The following is a 22,983-nucleotide window of genomic DNA, read 5'->3' as shown; positions in this document are numbered from 1 at the left end:
TTTTTTGTTTGCAATTCAGGCCTTTTCCCCCCAGCAATTTCCATCATGAAATGGTGTTAGAAATGATCAATATGCTGATAACATATCATCTTAGCATTGGGGCTGACTTTTCGTTTCCTAATCACAATGCAATCCAACCCCCAAATCCCATTAAAATTGTTCACAGATGAGTGTAGGAGCAGACTATTAATACCCACAGCCTGAAAAGTGAATTTCAGGCACTGATTTGATAAATAGACAGTTGGTCCAAATTCATGATCATCCTTCCTTATAGCCATTTTGCTCCAGAAGTTCAATGAGCTCTTCTTGGTTGGAGAATTCTTGCAGGGAGGAGTTCATCTTATCCAGCAGATCCTCTCCCAGCAAGAACGTCTTGATGTCGTGCAGCGTCATAGCGATCCGGTGGTCAGTGATGCGATCCTGGGCGTAGTTGTACGTGCGGATTTTCTCGGACCTGCCTTTGGTGCCGATCTGTGGCAAAAGCATGGAGAATATGAGAGCATAAATGAGAATATGATAGAAAAGTTCATTTGCTTCAGTTAAAAAAAAGTCTCCTATGCAGGTTAATTTAATGCAGGAAAAAGTGATTCAGAAAGTAAATTATAAATGCATTTATACTGAACACTAAAAATCATTTTGATTGGTTCTCATGTAACGTATATTTCACACGATAGGGAATTTGGGATTTTCCTTTGTTGCAAACTAGAATCATCAAAATTATACAAATATGTCATGAAATATTTCACTCCATGTATTTTGAATCCATACAGTATATTAGTTTCATTGTATAGTATTACTATATGTGTTGCATTGTGTTTGTGATAGTTAGTCCTGTTCAATAAATATCTGAAATTAAATCTGTGACTCTACATGCCACTTTTAAGTCCTGTGAGGGAAATTACATTGCCACAGCAGCGATATTTACCAATACATGGCTCAAGTTTGCAGTGGAAATCCGAAAGAATCCAGCTTTAGTTTGTTTTACTGCCCGAAGACAAGCATACTTCAGACAGCAAGTACCTGCACTTTGCGCTGATTGTAGCGCTTGCTGGTCTCTTCCTCCACCTTCATGCTGTAAAGTTTTGCCCGTAGAACTTTCATGGCCTTCTCCTTGTTCTTTATCTGAGACCGCTCCTGCTGGCACTCCGCTACAACACCTTGGACACACAAAGAAGCACGACAGTTGGGATAGGATCATTCAAATCTTGTCAAGGGGCAAAGCGGCAGGATGCGTTTGTACCAGTGGGCAGGTGTACTATTCTGACAGCGCTGTCTGTGGTGTTGACATGTTGACCCCCCGCGCCGCTTGCCCGCTTCGTTTCGATCTTCAGGTCCTTTGGGTTGATTGTGAACGTGATCTAAAGAGGACCACAACAAAAGGGTCAGGTTGACATGAGAACCCAAACTCATTGCTTCACATTAAAGGATGTAATGTGTCTGATATTTTTGTTTTTCACCTAAAGTATGTGTATTTTGACACAAAAATAAAGACCATAAACCTTCTGTTTTACAGCTGACACATAACAGGCTTCTACCTCAGTGGGTTGGGGCAGCACGGCCACAGTCATGGTGCTGGTGTGCATGCGGCCCTGCTTTTCAGTCTTGGGAACCCGTTGCACACGGTGAACGCCGCCTTCGAACTTCATCCTCTTGTAGCTCTGATAGCCGCTGATGCTCGCAGAGGCGTGACGCAGTCCACCTGGGCACAGGAAAAGAATACAACGAGCGAGTATTTTGTGAGCTTTCTTTCATTTACTGCATGTGTCCACTGACTGACCTAGGTCACTGTTCATGTGTTCCAGAACGTCAAAGGACCAGCCGTTGTGCAGAGCGAAGCCCTCATACATGTCAAACAGCTTCAAAAGGGAAAAAAACCAGAACCCAGTTAACTATTGAGAAAGTTGATATCCATAACTCATCATACTTAGCCAGTGGCGGGTGTCTCTAATCTTTTCATTCCATAAACTGTATATTTTTTTGTTTGTTCAATCAGATGACATTCTGTGTTGCCATGTCAATCTAATCTCTCCAGGGCATTTATAATCAGTCATGCTGGGTTATACAACTTCCAATATATTAGGAAAGGCCCTTTTTTTTAATTTTTAACAACTCAGATTTCAAGAACACTGGTTAGCACGTCGGTTTCACAGTGGCTGGCAACCGATTCAGGGTGTCCCCCGCCTACTGCCCGGAGACGGCTGGGATGGGCTCCAGCACCCCCCGCGACCCTAGTGAGGATCAAGCGGTACGGAAGATGAATGAATGAATGAATGAATGGCTCTCGACGACATCAGCATTTTTCCACCAGTTAAGTCCCTACCGAAAGCCCAGGTACCAAATGCACGGCTAGCCACACTGTACTTAGCGCAGGTATTTTATACATTATAAATGTTTAAAATGAAGGCCAACCTCAGCAGTGAACAGCATGGCTTCCTGTCCGCCAACTCCTGCTGTCACTTCCAGCACAAGTTCACTCAGATCATCCTCCTCCTCTGTGATCAAAAGATCTAATATCTGACATGGTGGTGGAAAATTGGATTAAAATACAATCAAACTGCACTCAGAATAAACAGTAGTCCCCCACTTAGCACAGGGGATCCATTCCAGAACATCCTGTGATACGGGAAATGAAAATCTGCAAAGTACCGACCATCATATATCAAACTCAAGGCTACCTTCTGCCTCAGATCGTGGATGTTTTGCAAATAGCCTTCCTTCTCCTGCTCAGCCATTTCTCGTAGATCTTCATCTGTCGGAACACCCATAATCATACAAAGGCTTCATTACGTTCATCAGAAGTCGATCTCACCCTTAAGAAGTGCCTCCATCTCGATCATCTCCTTCTGCTTGGCGTCCAACTCCCTGATGGTTTGAATAAGGGGAGCCAGGAGGGACACTTTGGTCCTCTTGCCCCTTAACTCCTCAGCACTGCTCTGCTCCTGATCATCGCAGTTGACCGCGCTCAACAAATCGCTATAGTCTGAGTCAATCTTTTTCAGGTAGTCTAGCAGGGACCTCCTGGAGAATAATTCATTCAGGGATAATAACTTGGCCAGGTTCAACCTGCTGCCAGTGTGAAAAAGCCTTGTGGTTCTGACGTAGTGATTATGAAACCTACTATATTTAATTAAACTTGAATCATTTTTAAAACCACTCGTGAGCAAGTTTAAGGCAGACTCCTTTTCTACACGTAGGAGGTGAATAGCTCTTCTGAAAAACATGATTGAATGAATGATGTCTCTATTTCACATCAGAACCAGTCACTACCATCAGGATTCTGCGCATTCTTAGCAGTTGGTGGAATTACGCCAGGTAACAATTTGCAAATTAAGATGAGACCGAAATAGGGAACATAATACAAACTACAGATAAACAAGCAATCTCGCGAAAAAAACGAACGTTCAAATCGCCGAAATTGATTAACGGAGATGATGATAATTTATGGCGATAATGCAAATTTCCGTCATCTAGAACCCAGACAGACAAATTCCATTCGTAAATTCAAAAAACACCACCTTGCAGAAGGGCGCAGCCATATCGGACACTCGACGCATGCGCAGTAGTGAACTTCTCCTGTTCAAAAATCCACCAGCGACTCGAAGGAAGAGAGAATCGGTCAAGTTTATGTATCGCTGACAACAAATACCCTGTAAAGTATATTTGTTCTGGGTTTTTTATTTCCACAAAAATTATCCCGAAAAAATACACAAAAAGTGTTTCTGATACTGTACTTCCGTAATTTCCTGCCGTATGTGGAAATGGGCGTGGTTTAATCGGTTTCGCGGGAAAGTTGTTTTTGCTGTGACTACAAACAGCGAGGCATTTTTTTCAGTCAGCGACAGAAGATCGACGTGTTCACATTGTTTTTGAATCATGTCTCAGCCTCTGGTAACAGATTTCTTTTATCTGCGGAAGAAGAAAACGACTGACGTGGTAAAACCCACAGACGCTGCTTCTCGTGGATCGTCAAAAAGCAGCGCGGCCAATTCAAGAACAGACTCCGCGTCCTCTTCAAACAAAGACATTTTCTCGAAATCGTCCTCCAACCAAATTCGCGATGAGTTTATGCGAATTATCGACGGTGATGCAACGCTACCGAAAGGAGAATCTGAGACATGCAAGAAGCCCAAAGATAATTCTACCACTCCCCGAATATCTAAGCGGACCTCTCCAAACGCAGAACTTGGGACGGACACAGTTTTGGCTTCCACGGAACACAACACAGCAAAAAAGCGGCGTAAAGTGAAAGCATGCTCTGTCGACCGAATAAACGCGCAAGTAAAAACAACAAGCGTGACCAGAACGAAATGTGTCCTCTCTATTCCAAAACAAGAGGTAAGGTTTGGGTTCCCAGCCAATGAATGATGATATATTAGTGAAAACCTTTGTAGCAAAATTTACAGTATCTTCCATCCGCTAATCTTTTCAGTAACACATGAACTCTCACACCCATCCGCTAATCTTTTCAGTAACACATGAACTCTCACGTGAATGGTGTTAGGCAAATCACAATACGCAGCATTGAGAGGATATAAAGATCTACACGATGATTTATAGTATTCCCAGCGGTAGAGAAAAAACGGATAAAGAAGTTAATATTTTGTGACAAATTGAGACGGGGATTTAAGAATAGATATTGTGTGGTGGTCAAAACAATGATGGATAAATGTAATCTTTCACCGCTTAAAAGTGCTTTGCTCTGGCTTGAAAACAAAACAAAACGTGTTTTTTTTTCTGAGTCATTCCTATTGACAACTCTTGCCACAAATTTAAGAAGCACTCCGTCTTTCAGGCTCCTTGCGAAGAAACAATTTCAGCCCACAAGTCTCTGCTTCAGAGGATCAAGAAACAGGCCGATGACTTGGGCACTGCTGCATCGTTCACTTCAGCTGCAACATCATCAGTGTCATCCTCCATTGCTTTGTCCAAATCCGCGCTGACACGAGCAAAAGAGCTTGCAGCTAAAGCTAAAAAGGCAAAGGAAAGCGACTTAGAGAATGAAAAGTCACAGAAAGAGACACAAGCTCAGGAGAGGTGAGTTTATAATTTTTCCCGTGAATAGCTTGCATTATGTTTTGTGAGAAGTATGTAATCCTACAATATATTGTGCAGCAGTAATGGTTTCCAGCCCAAGATTAGAAACTAAACTTTTTTTTTCCCCTCAATCTCTCAGTATTCCACAGCCAGCATACCAAAAGTATCACAATCTAGCCCAAGACATTCCCCCAGGCCTCTCCCTGCCTTACCAGTTCAAGGTACTGGCTGAGATGTTTAGGAGCATGGACACGTTGGTCGCCATGCTTTTCAACCGTTTGGAAACTGCTACTTTCTCCAAGATCCAAAAGGGAGTGCAGGATATGATACACAGGTAGGTGTAACTGTTGAATGTTTCCCCCTATTTATTCATCATTTGCTTACTCACAGTACTTATGAATTGTCAACCACCGATTAAAAAAGAAAAGAAAATGGCGAGGTATGGACATCTATTCTATGATTTGCATCGAAACAGCGGAAACTGCATTTTAAATTGAATTATTTTTGTTACCTTTTTACTTGTACCGTATCAAAAGGCAATGAATCACACCAGAGAGAAAAAAAGTACTCTTGCGCTCAATAGTTTAAGGCAGGTAAAGTTCTCTGCCACATTTGAGTACAATAATCCAATTTCAATCAATGTCATGGGATTTTTTTTTTAATCTTCACAGTCCCCTTTAAATGGAACCATAGATCACTAGGGGTTCACGGACCCCCATTTGGTAAACTCTGGCCTACGAATGAGGTGACTCAAATGGGTACCATAAATTGTATCGCCTTTGGGGAGGGGGGGGGGGTCAATTATTTGCAGAAATTACAGCTTGATGACTTAATTTCCGACCCGGCTCTGTCCATATCGCTAAAATTTACTGGTTTTTTTTCCCCCGCCCCTTTGTAATCTGACTTCAGAGTTTGCGTTGTGTGCAAGTACTGGACTGAAACACGCATTAGTTGTATTGAACATTGTACATGTGCCTATTTGTGGTCCGTATCTGCAGACGGTTTGAAGAAAGCCACGTTGGCCAAGTGAAGACAGTTTTTCCGCAGGCCTACACCTTCAGACAGGAAAGGAACATCCCGACATACAACAACTCTATTAAGAAGGGCAGCTACCAGCTCACTGTGGAACCTGTGCTTTTCTATGGTTCGTAAACGTTTTCTTCTTATTTTTTTCTCGTTGACAGAGTAGGAAACTTTGATATGTAAAATCTGTCTAATACAAAAAAAATTTTTTGGGGGGGGTGTATTTCATCCATTACCCAAACGTTTTCTCGAAATATGATTACTGATTTCAATGTTGGTTTGTTACAGCTGCCGCTGTTGTGAAAGCGCAATATAAATCAGAATCAGAATCATCTTTATTGGCCAAGTATGTAGAACACACAAGGAATTTGTCTCCGGTATAACACGCTGCACTAGTATCATCGTAAACAACAAAATCATTGAACCATTTTAGAGTAACCAGTAGTTTTGTAGTACCATTTTGTGGTGCAAGAAGAGTGACTACGTCAGTGACTGTTTAAGGAGTTAATGGCTAGAGGGAAGAAGCTGTTTAAGTGTCTACTGGATTTGATGCGCATGGATCTGTAGCGTCTGCCTGAGGGGAGTGGCTGAAAAAGGTGGTGGGCAGGGTGCGGGGGATCCAGGAGGATTTTCCGTGCCCTTGTCTTGATTCTTGCAGTCCTAACTGTCCGTTGAAGTCGGATTTTGTCCTTTTTTGTGGCGGCCCCAAACCAAACCGTGATGGAAGAACACAGGATTGATTCGATGACTGCCGTGTAGAATTGTCGTAGCACCTCCTGTGGCAGGCCATGCTTCCTCAGCAGCCTCAGGAAGTACATCCGCTGCCGGGCCCTTTTCAGGATGGAGATGGTGTTGACTTCCCACTTCATGTCCTGGGAGACTGTAATTCCCAGTAACTTGAAGGTCTCGGCGCTAGACACAGGGCAGTTGGATAGTGTGAGAGGCAACTGAGGAGAAGAATGTTTCCTGAAGTCCACGATCATCTCTACAGTCTTGAGCGTGTTCAGCCCGAGGTTGTGTCGGCATGTATTGTATTGTAATTGTGTACTAATCATTTACAGGCCAAAAGGAAGGTCAACCCACCATGACGGCCTCGGATCTTTTAGAGAGACGACATATCTTCCACCGCAACCTCGTTTCCATTGTTAAACACCACCACAAGGTGAGTTTTATTCGTCTGGATTTGGCAGCAAATGTGCGGCTTTGATAGACACAATGAGGATGAGCTATTATTTGCTGATCAAGTCTTTTAACACCGCCCTTCCATTTTCAGATTTTCCTCTCCTCGTTAACACCTCCAATGAGTGTGCCGGAAGACAAATTGACCCGCTGGCACCCTAACTTTAATGTGGACAGTATACCAGCTGTGCGAGCAAGCTTACTGCCACAACCTCCTCGCTCTGACAAGCTGGCAACTGCCCAGGAGGTGTTGGACAAGGCCCACTCTCTCATCACACCCAAGGTCCGGGAATATGGATTTTGTATATTCTGCATCATGTCAACCGTGACACATTTCTGAATGAATTGAATGTGATTTGTTTCTTTCATCCAGATGGAGAAAGCACTGCTCTCTGTCGTTCAGAAGGCAGAAGATAAAAGTGCACCAAGTAAAGAGACGTCTCTACCGAATGTGAAGTGCACGCAGACATCGGCTCCACTTCGTATTCCAAACGCGCTGAATGGAGTGTCGCAGTCCTTGTTAGACAGAGTATGTATTTCACCTGTTTTTTGTTGTTGTTGCACCTTTGGGAGAATTTTCCAGAATTGCTCTTTCCATAACTTTTAGAAACCACAAGGCTTCTCAACATTCCAATCAGGCATTGGTGGTGATGCATGCCAAAGTCGGCTTGGTCTACAAAAAGAAATGAGGAATTTAAAAACTTTGTGGCATAAGCATTTTAATAGCTTTCTGGGAGTCGCTTTATGGCGCAGTATGAGGAGCACCTTATGGTTCAGGATCTTGCTCAAGGAAACTTCAACATGGTCACAAGGGCCTGGGAGTGGAACCCACAACCTCTGGTTTGGGAGGCGACCACTCAACCACTGACCATGCAGTCGCCAAATATAATCCACCACTACAGTAGTAGAGTGTGTGGTGTTTTTTGTTAACCTACAGACTTAAAGTGCAATATGATGTTGCCGCTTAGCACAGCCCTTTGCAAGCGAGCAAGACGAAGAGAATGTGCGAGGTCAAATTTGACAGGGAATGCCCATATTTAGTTTTGCCTCACCCAAAATGCATATCTGGCATGAAGTTGCGTAAATGACATACCGGTACTCAAGTCGATAAGAGAATCTGTACAACTGTGCGCCTCTCATAGCAGAATATGTCCCTAATTGTCTTTTATTGTTTTTGTTGATCTAGATCAGGGCAAAGGAAGCCCAGAAGCTGCAGGCGGTTATGACGCGAAGCCCCTCCCAAGAAGAGCGTCTCTTGATGATGTCCCGGCTCGGGGAGCTGGCGAGGATTCTTCGGAATGTTTTTGTCTCGGAAAAAAAACAAGCTTTAAATATGGAAGTTATTTGTCACCGGATGGTCGACAGTTACAGATCTGCTCTCACTTCAGGTTAGTCAACATCCGAAAGACGAGGGCAGAATGGTAATTTAGTTCATGTGTCATCTACATATCTAGTCAAAGAAGTAGAGCACCAGATTCCAAAAGGATTTTCTGATTCAACAATTATCTGAAGTGTTTATTTTCTCTCTCTTTGCATTTAGGTGAAATGGAGAAACACATCAGATTGTTGGCGGAGCTCAACCCCAACTGGCTTTCTTTACATCCCGTCAGAAAGGACTTGTACCTTAAATTGAACAAGCATATGGACCTCGGCGTAGTTCTGGACAAGTTGAGCTGCGACATAAGAGAAGAGGAGAAACTCTAAGTGTAATTTGGTGACTGAAATCAGGGCGTGTCACAGTTGACTTGTTCACCTTTGTTTGAAAACAGTTTAAATGAGTCTTGGTCGACAACACTTATGACATGTTTAATAAGTGTTGTTAGGCTTGTGTAAGAGGAAATGTGTTTGGTTCCCCTGAATTTATAACATTGCTTTAAACCTTTTTTTTTTTGGTGTGGGGGAGGGAGGATCTAAGTATGGATGTTGATTCATTTATAGTTTCATGGGGTCATGTGCAAAAATTAACAAGCAAAATTAAAGAAACAAATAAGTTGCCTCTATTTGCAGCTGTTACATCGTCTGGAAACATATAAAATTGGTCAGAAAGTTGAGTGTGAGCCTCTTCTTAGCTCTGAGAGCATTACGTCATCGTAAAATTAACCAAGCTTGTGGAGGATGGAGCCTGACCAACAACGGTGAATTTCTGCTAATTCATCCTCTCCTAAAAGTGAATAAAAATCTCCTGGATTAATAGTTTGAACAGTGTAAAAAGAAACCATAAACCAGTGGTTCTCAACTGTCGTCAATAAAATGAAGAAAGTAGGCACAAAAAATCATGAGTTGTCACACTAGGTGCTATTTCTGTAATCGCAAAGAAAGCAAATGATTTAAATGTAAATGTTTTTTAAGAAACTACACACAAATAATTCTAATCTGTTTATCCTCACAATGGTAGCATATCCCAGCTGTCTTCGGGCAGTAGGCGGGGCACCAGTGAACCGGTCACCAGCCAATCGCAGCACAGAATTTATGTGAAAGTAAAGTCATGTTGAAACAGTAGTTCTTCTCCCGCCAATATAAAATTGCTGAGTCAACTTTTTTTCAGCAATCTAAATTCTGAAAGCCGCCATACAAGTAAATAACCAAAGCACATTTGACAATAAAGTTGTATTCAATTCAACAAAACGTTTTCTATTTCATGTTTTTCTTTGTCTTGTTTCCCCCTAACCTTCCTTTCCCCTTTCTATTTTTCGTTATGAATTACTGATATATATATTTTTTAATGCTTAATATGCACTTGTAATATTTTTAACAGAAAATGTCAATTGCAGTTACTAAAAGGTAACGGCAGGCTAGGCTACTCTGTTCACTACGCATGCGCCATGCATTTCCGCCCGCTTCCGCAAAGTAGGTCTCGATTGGTTGCTGATTTCAATGGGGAATCGCCCGCGCTGAACTGGGCATGCGTGGGTTTTTTGCTCTGTTTCATTTTCCTCTGACTCATACTCCTCTTGCCGCTGATTGGTCGGAGGTTTAAATGGTGATCCGCCCGCCTCTCTTTGAACGCTTTTGCGCCTTCTCGCCGCGGAATTTAAAACGGAAAGCGATGAGAGGACGACTTTTATGAGAGCTGAACGACTTTGTTTTAATCGCCCAGAAAATCACAGCCGGTCACTTAGCTGAGCAATAAAGAAGAAGGAAGCTGCTCAGAAACGGAAAGAAACATTCAGGTAGGTCACTTTCGTTCTTATGTGCTTTCATAGGGGTGTCCAGTTAATGCAACGAAAACGTAAACTATCAATATATTTGAGCATTTTCCTCAATAGATAAAACCCTCAATGCGAGGTTGTGATTTTTTTTCTAATCTAGAATGTAATAAGACGTTACGGTATTTTTAATCACTTGTGTGTGCGGAAAGAATGTCTGGCGTCGAAATGGCTGCCCCCCGCCAAATCTAGACTGCCTCAAAATGATCTCAATTCGATCATAACTGTCACGAAACAACGTCTGACCACTTTCAAGCCCGGTTGTGACAATAACGTACTCTACGACGTTCCGTTATTTATCAAAAAGTTCATGTTTAGGGTAGCTACGTTAGCTTGCATGCAAACTACGCTAGGGATGAACTTTTGCCTCAGAGGCCCGAATACTGTACAGAAAAATCTGAAGGATTCCTCAACTTTAATTTGCATCCTTAAAAAACGCACTCGATCAAGCAATGGGATGTTGTTTTCATGAATTGCAGTTGTTGGGGCAGTTAACCCTGGCAAATAGTTTAAGATTTTGGGGTGGGCTTGGATTCCACATGTAGATCGTCTCCTGCACTGAGCTGCAGCACATTCAGAACCAGAACAAAAAGCAAGCTGTAATAACATGACACGTTTACGTGACTTCTTTCATTAATGTGATATGTTCCCAAATTGGGCATTGAGCAAAAAGTGCTGCAAACCTATTTTTTTGCCTCCCATCTACAGTCACCAGGGCATTATGAAGTGATACTTAGTTCAATGCAAAATCATGAAGTTAAACCCTCTTTCTTGTGTCTGCAGTGTACATGTGTTGGACTGTGAAGAAGCTAAAATGAAGTGCCCACGATACGACATGTTCAAGGCGAAGACGAACGTGGAGAGAGGCTCCCCAGAGAAGCCCTCAGGCCCCCATGGAAAACATTCACCCATTAAGAACCCCCTCCCCTTCAATCCCATTGCCGAGAAGGTGTCCAAAGTGTTGTTGCCCCATGACTCCTCCATTGGAGCAGCCCAAGACAAAGAAAACCAGACCGTCAAGATTCACGAAAGTACTTTCGACGAGGGGCTAGAGGACAGCGGTTACTTGTCTTTGCACAACAGTCATTTTGACGAAGGTGAAATCCACATTCAGGGCAAAAAAAACCAAATCATACCGCCCTTGCCACCTCCCACTGTGACACCCAAACAGTCCCCTCAATGCAAAGATGGCATGGTTTCTGGTTGCCCCATGAGCCTGGGAGCTGCTTCCACACCCATGGACCACTGCAGACGGCAACCACTCGCGTATTCTTTGTCATCCACCCCCTCTGATGAACACAATGACAACCCCAACCTGCCCATTGTGAAGTTCCAGTTGGCAGTGTGTCAAGAGCTCGCCAAGAGTTACATCAAGAATAATCGGTAGGGACTGAATTTTTAAATGTATTTATGTGACAGGAAAAAATAGAAAGTTTCATACCTCTGTCAAACCACTCAAAGGCTACACATCCAGTACAGTGAACCCCTGTTTAACATGGGATTCCGTGCAAAAAAGATGTCCACGTTTTCACAGTGTCTCTCTCCTCCGTTCATAACTGCTCACCCCTACCCTTTGTTTGTCCAAGAAGAAGGGGAAGAAAGTTAATTGGAGTCGGTTAACTTAAAAGAGCAGCCAGTCGTATTCTTCTTTGAAGTCCACTCACCCTTACAGTGACAACCAGCATTAGCGGTGATTGAAGCATTGCTTTTTTTTTTAAACTACATTAAACTGCTACATTAGCAATCGATCCATGTCAACAAATGAACTTATTTGCCAGGTGATGCTGTGACACATGGCTTTTTAGTTTGTATTAATGGATTGCATGTGATGAAGCTGATGTTTCTATTATCATCATAACTCAGATTTCCGGGCTTTTTCAGCTTGCCTCGAAACAACCCTTACAGATAAAACTGCCCGGTTTCTTTGAACATTGCTGAACTTTGCTTCACGACTTTAAAAAAAAAGTGGTGTGAACTCTGAAATTCCATGTTTAATTGTTTGTTGTTTGTCATCTCAGGTATGACTGGAGCATCATCTCCAAGGTGGCCGAGGATCATCTGCTGCACCAGGTGATCGGCGGCCACATGGGCCTCGAGTTTGTGGATGTGTTCTCGTCTCTCCTCTCCAAGAATATGAAAAGCGTTCTCGCCAAAATCTTGGCCCTGCTGGGAGACATGGACCTCATCAGGTAGACGCACAAAGTGCATGTTTTTGGGTGGGTGCTAGGTAGCGCATGGTTGTGGCTGTGAGATATCAGCAGTGTGTTTGGCCACCCACAGCTGCAAGAAGGTGAGCAGAACCTGGAGGAAGATCATACGTGAAGATGGTGCTGCTCTGAAAAGGTGCCAGCAAGCTGAGGAGATGCTTCAGGTGAACACACACACACACTTAGTCATTTCTGGGCAAGTACTGTTTTAAAAAAAAAAGAAAAGTTTTGCTGCTAAAAAACTTCCCTCGTTGGTAATTAAATACACTCAATTCAGTAATTTAAAAAATCTAAATGATCAATTTACCAAATTGATTTTCATTTTATTTAATTGAGTTAATTCTTTGATTTTTCGATACATTTCATTATAGCACAAATGTCCACCAAATATAAATGTTCTGGACAATTTAGTGAACTGATTGGGCCGAAACATTTTTAGGAATATCTTTTTAAAAAGGGGCCTAGCATGTTACAGTTGTTTTTATTATTATTAAATGTAATTAATATTTTCATGTATTGTTCCAATTGAAATTAACGATGTAATCATGTTGATTTTTCCAGACATGCAAAACAACAAGATATCTTCTGACTTTAAAGAAAATATATTTTTAGTATTGAACCGACTTTTTTTTAAATTTATTTTTTAAATTTGAAATAATGGACAATGTAATTAATTATTTCCACTTTACCGTTATTGAATTCCACAAAATAGTGATTGTCAACTGTGATGCATGCAAATTAATGGGGGAAAAGTTGCTCTAACACACATACCTTTTCGTGTGCCAACTTTTTTTTCCTTTTTTTAAATGCCCGTTCCCTCCCTTTTTCCGTTTTAGGAGTCATTAAGCTCTGTGAAGCGAAAGAGTTCCGGTCTTACAAGGGACGGTATCGTGTCGCGGGTGGTTCTGTCCTGCATGCAGAAAGTGGCCTCTCCACATGCTCCATCAGCGGCGTCATCATCATCATCCGTCAACAGGCGGAATGCCTCTGTACAGAAAAACAGCCAATCTCGCTTGCAGTGTTCTCGCTTCAACGAATACATTCAGGTGAGTCTCCTGCAAGGGATGTGAAATAAGACGATCAAGATGTGCTTGAAATGTGGACATGGAATGTTTAATTTAAGTCATTTCACACACACAGAGTTATTGTTTAGTAATTACAGCAAGTTGGCAGTACCTGTACTGAAAAGTATTCAAGGTGCTTAATGATAAACATTTGAGGACACAAAATGCAGTGACTGTACAAAATGGCGGCAATTCCTCAATGGTAAATGATTCATTGTTTTGTGAAACAGCTTGCTGGAATTAAAGCTTAAATCATGCACTTTTGAAATGTGTACTGTACAATATTTGGACGGTCACTAAAGATTTAGGGCTGAGAGGTATTTGGACCAAGTGACAATAGATCCACTTCTCTGCATAGTTGTTCAGTTTGCCACCTGGTGGCAGTGGTGTGGCATTAGATAGGTAAGTGAAAAAGCTTTTTGCCATGAAATTAAATTGCCCTTGACGTTTTTATATACATGGGTTTGCTGAAGATGACAAATGATGTGGCTGTGAAATCCATTGAATTAAAGCTCAGTCCACAATTTCATCACATTGTTTTGTCCTTGCATAGGCAGCGCCGTCTAAAATGGCTAGAAATGACAAATTATAAATGGCATACTTTTTGTGAAACGTCTTGAATTAAAGCTCAAATCTATTTTTCCATCATTCCCCTCAGGCTGCCAGCAACCTGAAGCAGCACGAGTCCCTGCGGCCGTGCAAACAGTGCGGCTCGCCCGCCAAGCACTCGCCCAAGGCCCAGCGAGCCACATGCATGCGGGCCTCCTGCCAATTTGACTTCTGCACCCTCTGCCTAGAGGCCTTCCACGGGTCCACCCCGTGCCGAGTGGTGCAGTGCCGCTCCCACTTTCCCACCTCGGGAAGTGCCTATTCCCTCCTTCCTGGGAGCGCTCAGAGCAAGAGGAACGTCAGGAGGTTGTGACGGGCGACGGGTGGTTCGTCTTTTGTCGACTGTTGCCAAAGTGAAGGGGTTTCAAAGGGGTTTGTTTGTGTGGGTTTCTAAATGTGTTGATGATTTAAAATGATGCTTGACAAGCACGCCTCCATGGTCGGCACGACTGAATGAACCGAAGCACTTGTTTTCGAAACCATCCTGGACAAACAGCCATGTGGTGTTTTGAGCTCACACCACTGTCGGTGAGCGTAAAACATTTTGACCAAGACAGACTACAGAAGAAACTTGTGACACTTTAATATTGTACATTTTAATTAAGATTTAAAGTGATTGTAAATATTTAATCGTTTTGTCTATAAAACATGCTACAAGATTGTTTTAAATAAATGTTGGCTTCTAAAAAGTTCTAACTATTTACTGTACTGTTTGTGTTGAGGTTTCCTTATAAATGTTTAATAAAATTTGACATTTGCCTCTTGGAATCACTGTGCTAAGAATGGCATTTGTGTGAAACGTTACATACGTTTGTGGTGACCCCTAGCGTTTAAGTATCAACCAAATTTGCCAAGGCCAATTTACGGTCCTATTTGTCTTACTTGGGCTCAATCTACTGAAACGAAGTCATTCAGTTATTGCGTTTGTTAAGTTAAACGATCATGTTTGAGTTTTAGTTCAATGTCAAATCATGTCATACAACAATTTTATAGCTGGAGCCAAAATCTTCACTTCGTAAAGGCGGAGTCATTTAAATGGCGTTGAGGGGGTACCGATTTTTCTCCTGGCTGTTGGCTGCCAACCTTCCGATTAAAATAAGTTGCTTTCCTGTCTTGGACTGTTTTAAAAACAGACGATGTGATTTGGAGCCTTGGAAGGACCTAAAACCCTATCCATAACTTTTACATTTTAACATTTAGTAGTTGTGACGTTTTATCGATTCTCTCTATCCATTACAGAAGTACGGAAGAGGATTAGGGCCAATGAAGAAAGAAAAAATAAGGTTGGCAAGATTCTGACTTTATTCTCAGAATTCTGACTTTAAAGTCAGAATTCTGACTTTAATCTCAGAATTCTGACTTTAAAGTGAGAATTCTGACTTTAATCTCAGAATTCTGACTTTATTCTCAGAATTCTGACTTTAAAGTGAGAATTCTGACTTTAATCTCAGAATTCTGACTTTAAAGTGAGAATTCTGACTTTAATCTCAGAATTCTGACTTTAATCTCAGAATTCTGACTTTAAAGTGAGAATTCTGACTTTAATCTCAGAATTCTGACTTTATTCTCAGAATTCTGACTTTAAAGTGAGAATTCTGACTTTAATCTCAGAATTCTGACTTTAAAGTGAGAATTCTGACTTTAATCTCAGAATTCTGACTTTAATCTCAGAATTCTGACTTTAAAGTGAGAATTCTGACTTTAATCTCAGAATTCTGACTTTAATCTCAGAATTCTGACTTTAAAGTGAGAATTCTCACTTTAATCTCAGAATTCTGACTTTAAAGTGAGAATTCTGACTTTAAAGTGAGAATTCTGACTTTGTGACGTTCGTGGAGCTATGAATTGTGGGGGGACCGTCAGCGTGTAGCGTGACTTGAAAGAACGGACATCATGTCGTCACCCAGCGACTTTTTGCGTGGCCGAGGAGTGTCGGAGGACATCCTTTCACTTTTGGAGGAGCAGAGGGTGAGTAAACAGTGCGTCGTGTTTGTTTCATTTGGAGTTAACGTGCTCCATGAAGCTTGTAGCTCCGTTGCTAGTCCGAATGTCATGAATGGATGCACCCAGTTTACATTCGCGAATAAGTAGAACGTAACCAATTTAAATGGGTACGTTCCTGTGACGCCACACAACGTTGTTAAAAACAACACCACTCTCGACATCGAACCCCTTTATGTGGATGACAGTGGCCGTCTGGAGCATCGTTGCAGCCTAATTGCCGTGAACTGAACACAACACACTGATCCCGCGGTCGTGTCGTAGGAAGTATGTGCACACCCACCTCTATTTACTTTTAGACTATTTACTGAATATGAGTATACTTGAGTTTGAACTAACACAGTACCATGAGCGAGAACATTATTAAAAACTTTAACAAGCATAAGGTCATGCAGTCATGTTTTCAAAATGTCCACCATTGTTTTTTGTCAGATTGTAATTGTTGTCTCTTTTCTTGTGCAGATAAAGTGACTGATGGAGGGTGCAACTCAAACAGTGGCTGGAAATCCAGATTTGGATGACTTGATCAAGCTATGTTTTGGATTTGGATTCAGTAATAAGGAAATACTTGCGATTTTAGCACATAATGCTGAAACTATTTTAAGTATTCGGACTCTGAAAAGGATATGCAAAAGACTTGGTCTTTTTCGAAGAAAGAACCAGTCAGACCTGGGAGACGTGTTGGCTTTTGTCCAGCACGAGATCATGACTAGTGGACAGATGCAAGGTTATCGGTGGCTTCATCTGCGTGCCATTCAAAAAGGATTTGTTGTGTCACAAGATACAATAAGACAAATTATACAATTTGTTGACCCTGTAGGTGTGGGAATAAGAAGAGCACGTCGCCCAAGAAGGCGCCAATACAACTGTCGGGGGCCAAATGCTCTTTGGCACCTGGATGGCTATGACAAATTAAAGCCCTACGGGATTGGCATCAATGGCTGTATTGATGGCTTTAGCCGGTATGTGTTATGGGCGGAAGCCTATACCACAAACAGTGACCCTAAGGTGGTTGCAAGTTATTTTATAAAAACTGTTTCACGCATTGGTGGGTGTCCAGAGAGGATCCGTGCAGACAGGGGCACAGAAAATGTTTGTGTAGAACAGATGCAGATGTTTTTGCGTAGAAACCACTCAGACAATTTTGCTGCGGAGAAAAGTTTCCTTTACGGAAGAAGTACAGCCAATCAGCGTATTGAAGGGTGGTGGTCCACCCTTCGCAAACAGAGTGCACAGTTTTGGATTAATTTATTTCAAACACTTCAAGATGATGGCCACTTTTCAGGAGATTTTCTGGATAAAAGTCTTATCCGGTTCTGCTTTCTCAACCTTGTGCAGGTAGAATAATTTTTCTGGACAAATTGTTTTTGGACGAATGAAAATATAAGACTTAACTATTCTGCTTTGTGTTCAGGATGAGCTGGATGAAGTTGTGAACACGTGGAACACACACAAAATAAGACCAAGCTTGCACCATGATACAGCTTCAGGTCGACCAGTCGTCATGTATTCATTCCCTGCGATGCACAGTGCCGAGGATCAATTAAAACCTGTTGGAACGGAAGAGGTCACTGCATGTATGGAAGAGTGCACTACAAAAGGCAATTTTCCTTGTGATGAAACTGTATTTGAACTGTGTTGTTTGCTTATGGAGGAAAATGAATGGCACGCGCCATCAGATCCATTGGATGCAAGTGACTTGTATGTTAAGTTGAGAGAGGAATTACTGAAGTCTATTTGACATACAGTATGTACTGATGCAATTTTGGGAAAATGAAGCTTCAAATTTGCTCCATAAACCAGTTGTTGTTTTTTGACTTCTCTAAATTGCACTCTTTTCAGCAGTGGGCTGGAGGTACATGGACTTGCCCTTTCTGAAACCTTTATTTTAAACAACATTGCCATGGCTCCAGCATGTCCCGTGACCCTGGAGGATATGTGGGTCAAAAGTGGATGGATGTCTTATTGTTAATATTGATAGAAAACATCTCCACACTTTTTCTGATCCGCTTTATCCTCACAAGGGTCACGAGATATGCTGTGCAGCCTGTCCCAGCAGTTGTTGGGCGGGAGGGGGGGGGGGGGGGGGGGGGACCCTGAACTGGTTGCCAGCAAATCGCAGTGCACACAGACGAACAACCATCTCCCCTCACAATCACGGACAATTATTTGGAGTGTTCCATTAACCTGCCCCGCATGTTTTTGGAATGTGGGAGGATGCGGAGAAGCCGGAGACTCCACACTGGAAGGCCGGAACCGGATTCGAATCCTGCACCTCTGCACTGTGAGGCCGACGTGCCTCACAGCCATTAGGAAATATATGTAAAATGTTATTAAACCATTCACCGTTGCACACAAGTATATTAACCGTCAATATTCATGTGTAGACAGAAAAACAGTCAATGAAGAGTAAGTTTATTGAACACAATAAATTCTTACTTTTAATGATAGAAGCATGGACCTAAATAATACAGTATAGCTGTTGAAACAACCATCCAATGGTTATAACTTCTTTGCCTTTTTGTATATAAAACCCCAGAACTATATTACTGTAATATAACACCAAATGCAAGTTATTTCTATATACAGTAACTATAAAAACGGCAAACAATGCAACGTTTGTTTCTACAAAACAATGTAAACAGTGAACACAATAACGTACCCAAGCCATGTAGTGCTGATGCAACCTACCTACGATGGCTTATTAACATAGTTACGGGTAAGAAAAAGCTAAACAATGTCCATCGCCCAGACATTACTTTCAAGAACAGCATTGAATTCCGATCGGAAATCTGGAAAATTTTCATAGCTGTCAGCAATATGCAGAACCTTTCCACATGTGTGACCCACCGGCCTTCTACTAAACTCAGTCATTTCCTGGAACTCCACAAGAATGGCGTTGGTTACAACAAGATCAGATCCAGTGCAAAACCGGAGAAACTTCTGAAGCTTGAATTCATCCAACTCTCTGATGAACCTTTTCAGATGGTTTATCACTTCCTTCTGCTTTGGGGTTAAATCAGTTGCAAATTTCAGCAGTTGGCAGACTTTTTTTGAGGTAGGTTGCAAGTCCGAGCACAACTTGTTCAGTGCTTCAAGACTGATGGAAACACGGTGAAGAGTAACCTCCCTCCAGCAGTCAATCACAAACATGGGCTTTTGGATAAGCTCTTTGTGTGCTATTTCCTGCAGTATTGTGGGAAAGGTTTCAGCAGAGATTCTTTTTCTACACCCGTAGCTGTCAAGAACTTCCACAAGATCATCTAGGTCCACTTCTGAAAAGTCCTTCATTGCTTCCATCAAAACTTCACGTTCTTGGCTGCTCACAAACTGCAGAAAATGGGTTTTTAGATCACTATAGACACAGTTGAAAAGCACCTGCTCGAGGAAAGGAAATGCAAGTTTGTTTGGGAAGTAGCAACAATCTTGGTATCCCTTTAAAAGAATTCTCCCAACTGCTTTCCACTTTTCTGCAGGAAAATCATGGCGAATGAATGGTACTTTAATTGATGTACCAAGGGTGCATCGGTCATAGAATTCCTGCCAGAAGCAGCTGAGAACATCCCTCAGTACTCCAGATCCAACACCTGCTTCTTCTGTATTATCTGGGAGTATGCGTTTCACATTGAGTGATTTGTTTAAGATTGCATTTTCAGAGAATGCTATGATCATATCATTCAATGTGTCAGTGTAGTGGACAGTTATTGTCATCACATCTTGTGAATCTGGTGGACCATCATAGATAAGTGTGATGTCTGCATCTCCCTCCGTGTTGTATGTGGGGCCAAAAGTAATTTCTGAATCAACAGAAACGTCGAATGCCGTGTAGATTTCATTTGAATCGACAGAGACCTCTTCAATTTCAGAGTTGTAGTCACTGGCAGCGTGTGCCACAACCAATACTTCTTTGGACGCTGTGCTGCCATCATGGTGGTCGTCCTTTGGCCTTGTTGCAATGTAAAAGCGCAACAACGTGAGCTTTGCAGCCTCATACATATTGCCGATGGATTGGCAGGTTTCATCAGTTAGGAGGTTTTGTTTGAAATCCCACACCTCAAACTGAAAGTCCAATTCAGATCCTTTAGGAGAAATTCCATCGGGGAAAAATAGTTTCTTTCCTTCCTTGAGAATTTCTTTCAACCCAGCTTCTGTGGACATTTGAAATTTTCTGGTACCCCCTCCCTGCTTCTCCCTCACCTGTTTGGTTATTTTTCCATCATTGTGTATCCATCCAATTGCAACATTTCTCGTTGTTTTCTGCCTCTTCGTCTGTCTTGCTTGTTGTGTCTTTGAGGAAGTGTCTTCTTTCCCGTCTTCTTTCCTGATTTTCATTTTTTCACGTAATTTTTCCAAAAGTCCATTTTTTCTTTTGGATGGGAGCTGTTGAGTCTTGCAAAAATTGAAGAGTGCTATACGGTCTCCATAGCACGGGACATAATTGGCAAGGGTGGCATCGTCCATCAGTGCTATGACATCACTGTCAATCTGCACAACAAGACAAATAGAAAAAATATACACTCAATCACCGTAACACATAATCGCTTAATTTTAAAGTATGAAGCACAAATGTAATACTAATCTCTACAATTGTAAACCAAATACACAGGCAAACATGTTGCAACTCTTCAATGTTGAAAACCGTTAAGAATGTACAAAGATACATTTATGCTTGAAAATTACTCTATAACCTATTTGTATTAGAATATGCAACTATGATAATAAAGTCCCTATTCAGACAGCAATTCATCAACTGTTGACTTCATTTATGCGTGCATGTGCACATACTTCAAATGATGTAGCCTTGAATTGCGGCACGTCACTACAGTACTTGCTACGACACGACCACAGGTGTGTTCAGTTCACGGCAATTAGGCTGCAACGATGCTCCAGACGGCCACTGTCATCCACACAAAGGGGTTCGATGTCGAGAGTGGTGTTGTTTTTAACAACGTTGTGTGGCGTCACAGGAACGTACCCATTTAAATTGGTTACGTTCTACTTATTCGCGAATGTAAACTGGGTGCATCCATTCATGACATTCGGACTAGCAACGGAGATACAAGCTTCATGGAGCACGTTAACTCCAAATGAAACAAACACGACGCACTGTTTACTCACCCTTTGCTCCTCCAAAAGTGAAAGGATGTCCTCCGACACTCCTCGGCCACGCAAAAAGTCGCTGGGTGACGACATGATGTCCGTTCTTTCAAGTCACGCTACACGCTGACGGTCCCCCCACAATTCATAGCTCCACGAACGTCACAAAGTCAGAATTCTCACTTTAAAGTCAGAATTCTCACTTTAATCTCAGAATTCTCACTTTAAAGTCAGAATTCTGAGATTAAAGTCAGAATTCTGAGATTAAAGTCAGAATTCTCACTTTAAAGTCAGAATTCTGAGATTAAAGTGAGAATTCTGACTTTAAAGTCAGAATTCTGAGAATAAAGTCAGAATCTTGCCAACCTTATTTTTTCTTTCTTCATTGGCCCTAATCCTCTTCCGTACAGAAGAGCCCATTGAGCAAGGCACTTAAAGCTCAGACACACGCACACGCACACAAAAACTCTGATAATGACATCACTTCCGGTCCATGTCATCACGGTAAATTTACGCTGAGTTTGACTCTTATAACCACACACTGCCCCCCTCACACGAGACCTTGCTCAAGATGAAATGTCCCTCTTGCTCTTTCATCCGAAATTCTTTCTAAGATCTGTCATCTTCAAAGACATCACAGCTACGTTGACAAAGAGCAACATCAAGCTTGGTTCACTCCAATTACCGGTATAAAGAGCCATGATGCCATGTTATTCCACTGTCATTGTCAACATCAACCCAATAAAGCTGTTTCCTGAGGTTCATGTGTGGGAAATAAATAATTTTAAATAATGTGCAAAACCAAATGCCCCTTTCTACCGCTTATCCAGGATCGGATCAGGTAAAAATAAATAAATAAAGGTGGACATTAAAACATACTATTGTCTGTGTTATGAGCCTGTCTTTATTATATATTTTAGAATAGGATTTTACTACAGTACATGTCTTTTATTTCCCCTCAAGTTACCCCCCCCCCCCCTCCCCCACACACGTAAAAGACGCCAGCGTTGTTGACGCCATAGCGGAGGCTGCTGATAAATTGCCACTATGGCCTTTTAGTCCCTCTACAATTCAGAATCATTTATCTCCTCTGCTTATTGATGACCTGCTGCACTGACACACCCCAAATTTATTTGTGTGAGCGTGTGTGCGTGTGTGCGCGCGTGCCCGCGGGTGCGCTAAAAGCTCCCAACTCCTTGCACTCAATCTCGACAAGTCAAGTACAGTGGCCCAAGTTGTGAGATATGGGTCAGTGATTAAAAAAAAATAAAAATAAGGCACGCTCTGCTATTTGAAACATCCATGTAACTGCCTTAGAAAAATCTAATTGTTTCATTTTGAGTTTTGTGTTTGTGTGCATTTTTGTGTGCAAGATATTATAACTCTTTAACCAACTTTTATTTGTACACAAACGTTAGTAAAGCGTTCAGACGGAGCACACAGCAATATCCACAGCCAGATAGATATTCTTTATCCTTTGTGATAAACAACTATTACTGCAACACAGCTGTCATTGTCTTCCTCCGTGATTCGTGATCAAATCAATACAGTATGTACCACATC

At 41.9% G+C, this 22,983-nt stretch overlaps 4 protein-coding genes across 5 annotated transcripts; 2 read left to right on the top strand and 2 right to left on the bottom strand.

The window, feature by feature from the left end:
* Positions 1 to 31: 31 nt before the first annotated feature.
* Positions 32 to 3,669, bottom strand: mtrf1l (mitochondrial translational release factor 1-like). Its single transcript, XM_052081303.1, has 8 exons — positions 2,810 to 3,669; positions 2,676 to 2,749; positions 2,410 to 2,514; positions 1,778 to 1,856; positions 1,536 to 1,699; positions 1,241 to 1,358; positions 1,021 to 1,157; positions 32 to 471 (listed from the first exon to the last, which is right to left on the bottom strand). Exons 1-8 carry the CDS (start codon positions 3,219 to 3,221, stop codon positions 259 to 261), a joined length of 1,302 nt encoding a protein of 433 aa, XP_051937263.1. The 5' UTR covers positions 3,222 to 3,669; the 3' UTR covers positions 32 to 258.
* Positions 3,670 to 3,760: 91 nt separating this feature from the next.
* On the top strand, positions 3,761 to 9,210 carry cdt1 (chromatin licensing and DNA replication factor 1). Its single transcript, XM_052081300.1, has 9 exons — positions 3,761 to 4,335; positions 4,793 to 5,034; positions 5,174 to 5,368; positions 6,033 to 6,178; positions 7,119 to 7,219; positions 7,331 to 7,519; positions 7,610 to 7,765; positions 8,423 to 8,624; positions 8,777 to 9,210. The coding sequence occupies exons 1-9, from the start codon at positions 3,874 to 3,876 to the stop codon at positions 8,938 to 8,940; spliced, it is 1,857 nt and encodes a 618-aa protein (XP_051937260.1). The 5' UTR covers positions 3,761 to 3,873; the 3' UTR covers positions 8,941 to 9,210.
* A 975-nt stretch (positions 9,211 to 10,185) lies between these two features.
* On the top strand, positions 10,186 to 18,122 carry fbxo5 (F-box protein 5). Its single transcript, XM_052079446.1, has 8 exons — positions 10,186 to 10,406; positions 11,226 to 11,825; positions 12,461 to 12,631; positions 12,723 to 12,813; positions 13,486 to 13,695; positions 14,372 to 16,290; positions 16,786 to 17,661; positions 17,738 to 18,122. Exons 2-6 carry the CDS (start codon positions 11,257 to 11,259, stop codon positions 14,633 to 14,635), a joined length of 1,305 nt encoding a protein of 434 aa, XP_051935406.1. The 5' UTR covers positions 10,186 to 10,406; positions 11,226 to 11,256; the 3' UTR covers positions 14,636 to 16,290; positions 16,786 to 17,661; positions 17,738 to 18,122.
* Positions 18,123 to 19,006: 884 nt separating this feature from the next.
* Positions 19,007 to 21,797, bottom strand: LOC127609886 (uncharacterized). Of its 2 annotated transcripts, none has more exons than XM_052079444.1 (2): positions 21,442 to 21,797; positions 19,007 to 20,808 (listed from the first exon to the last, which is right to left on the bottom strand). In XM_052079444.1, exons 1-2 carry the CDS (start codon positions 21,514 to 21,516, stop codon positions 19,054 to 19,056), a joined length of 1,830 nt encoding a protein of 609 aa, XP_051935404.1. In that variant the 5' UTR covers positions 21,517 to 21,797; the 3' UTR covers positions 19,007 to 19,053. The 2 variants fall into 2 exon arrangements, with proteins under 2 accessions (XP_051935404.1, XP_051935405.1); XM_052079445.1 differs by lacking the exon at positions 21,442 to 21,797 and adding an exon at positions 21,109 to 21,385 and having other exon boundaries at positions 19,008 to 20,808.
* Between the last annotated feature and the right edge of the window lie 1,186 nt (positions 21,798 to 22,983).

Source organism: Hippocampus zosterae, chromosome 11, assembly GCF_025434085.1.
Source record: "Hippocampus zosterae strain Florida chromosome 11, ASM2543408v3, whole genome shotgun sequence".
Classification (NCBI taxonomy): domain Eukaryota; kingdom Metazoa; phylum Chordata; class Actinopteri; order Syngnathiformes; family Syngnathidae; genus Hippocampus; species Hippocampus zosterae.
Note: the sequence above shows the minus strand (reverse complement) of the source record. Positions and strands in the feature narration are given on the sequence as shown.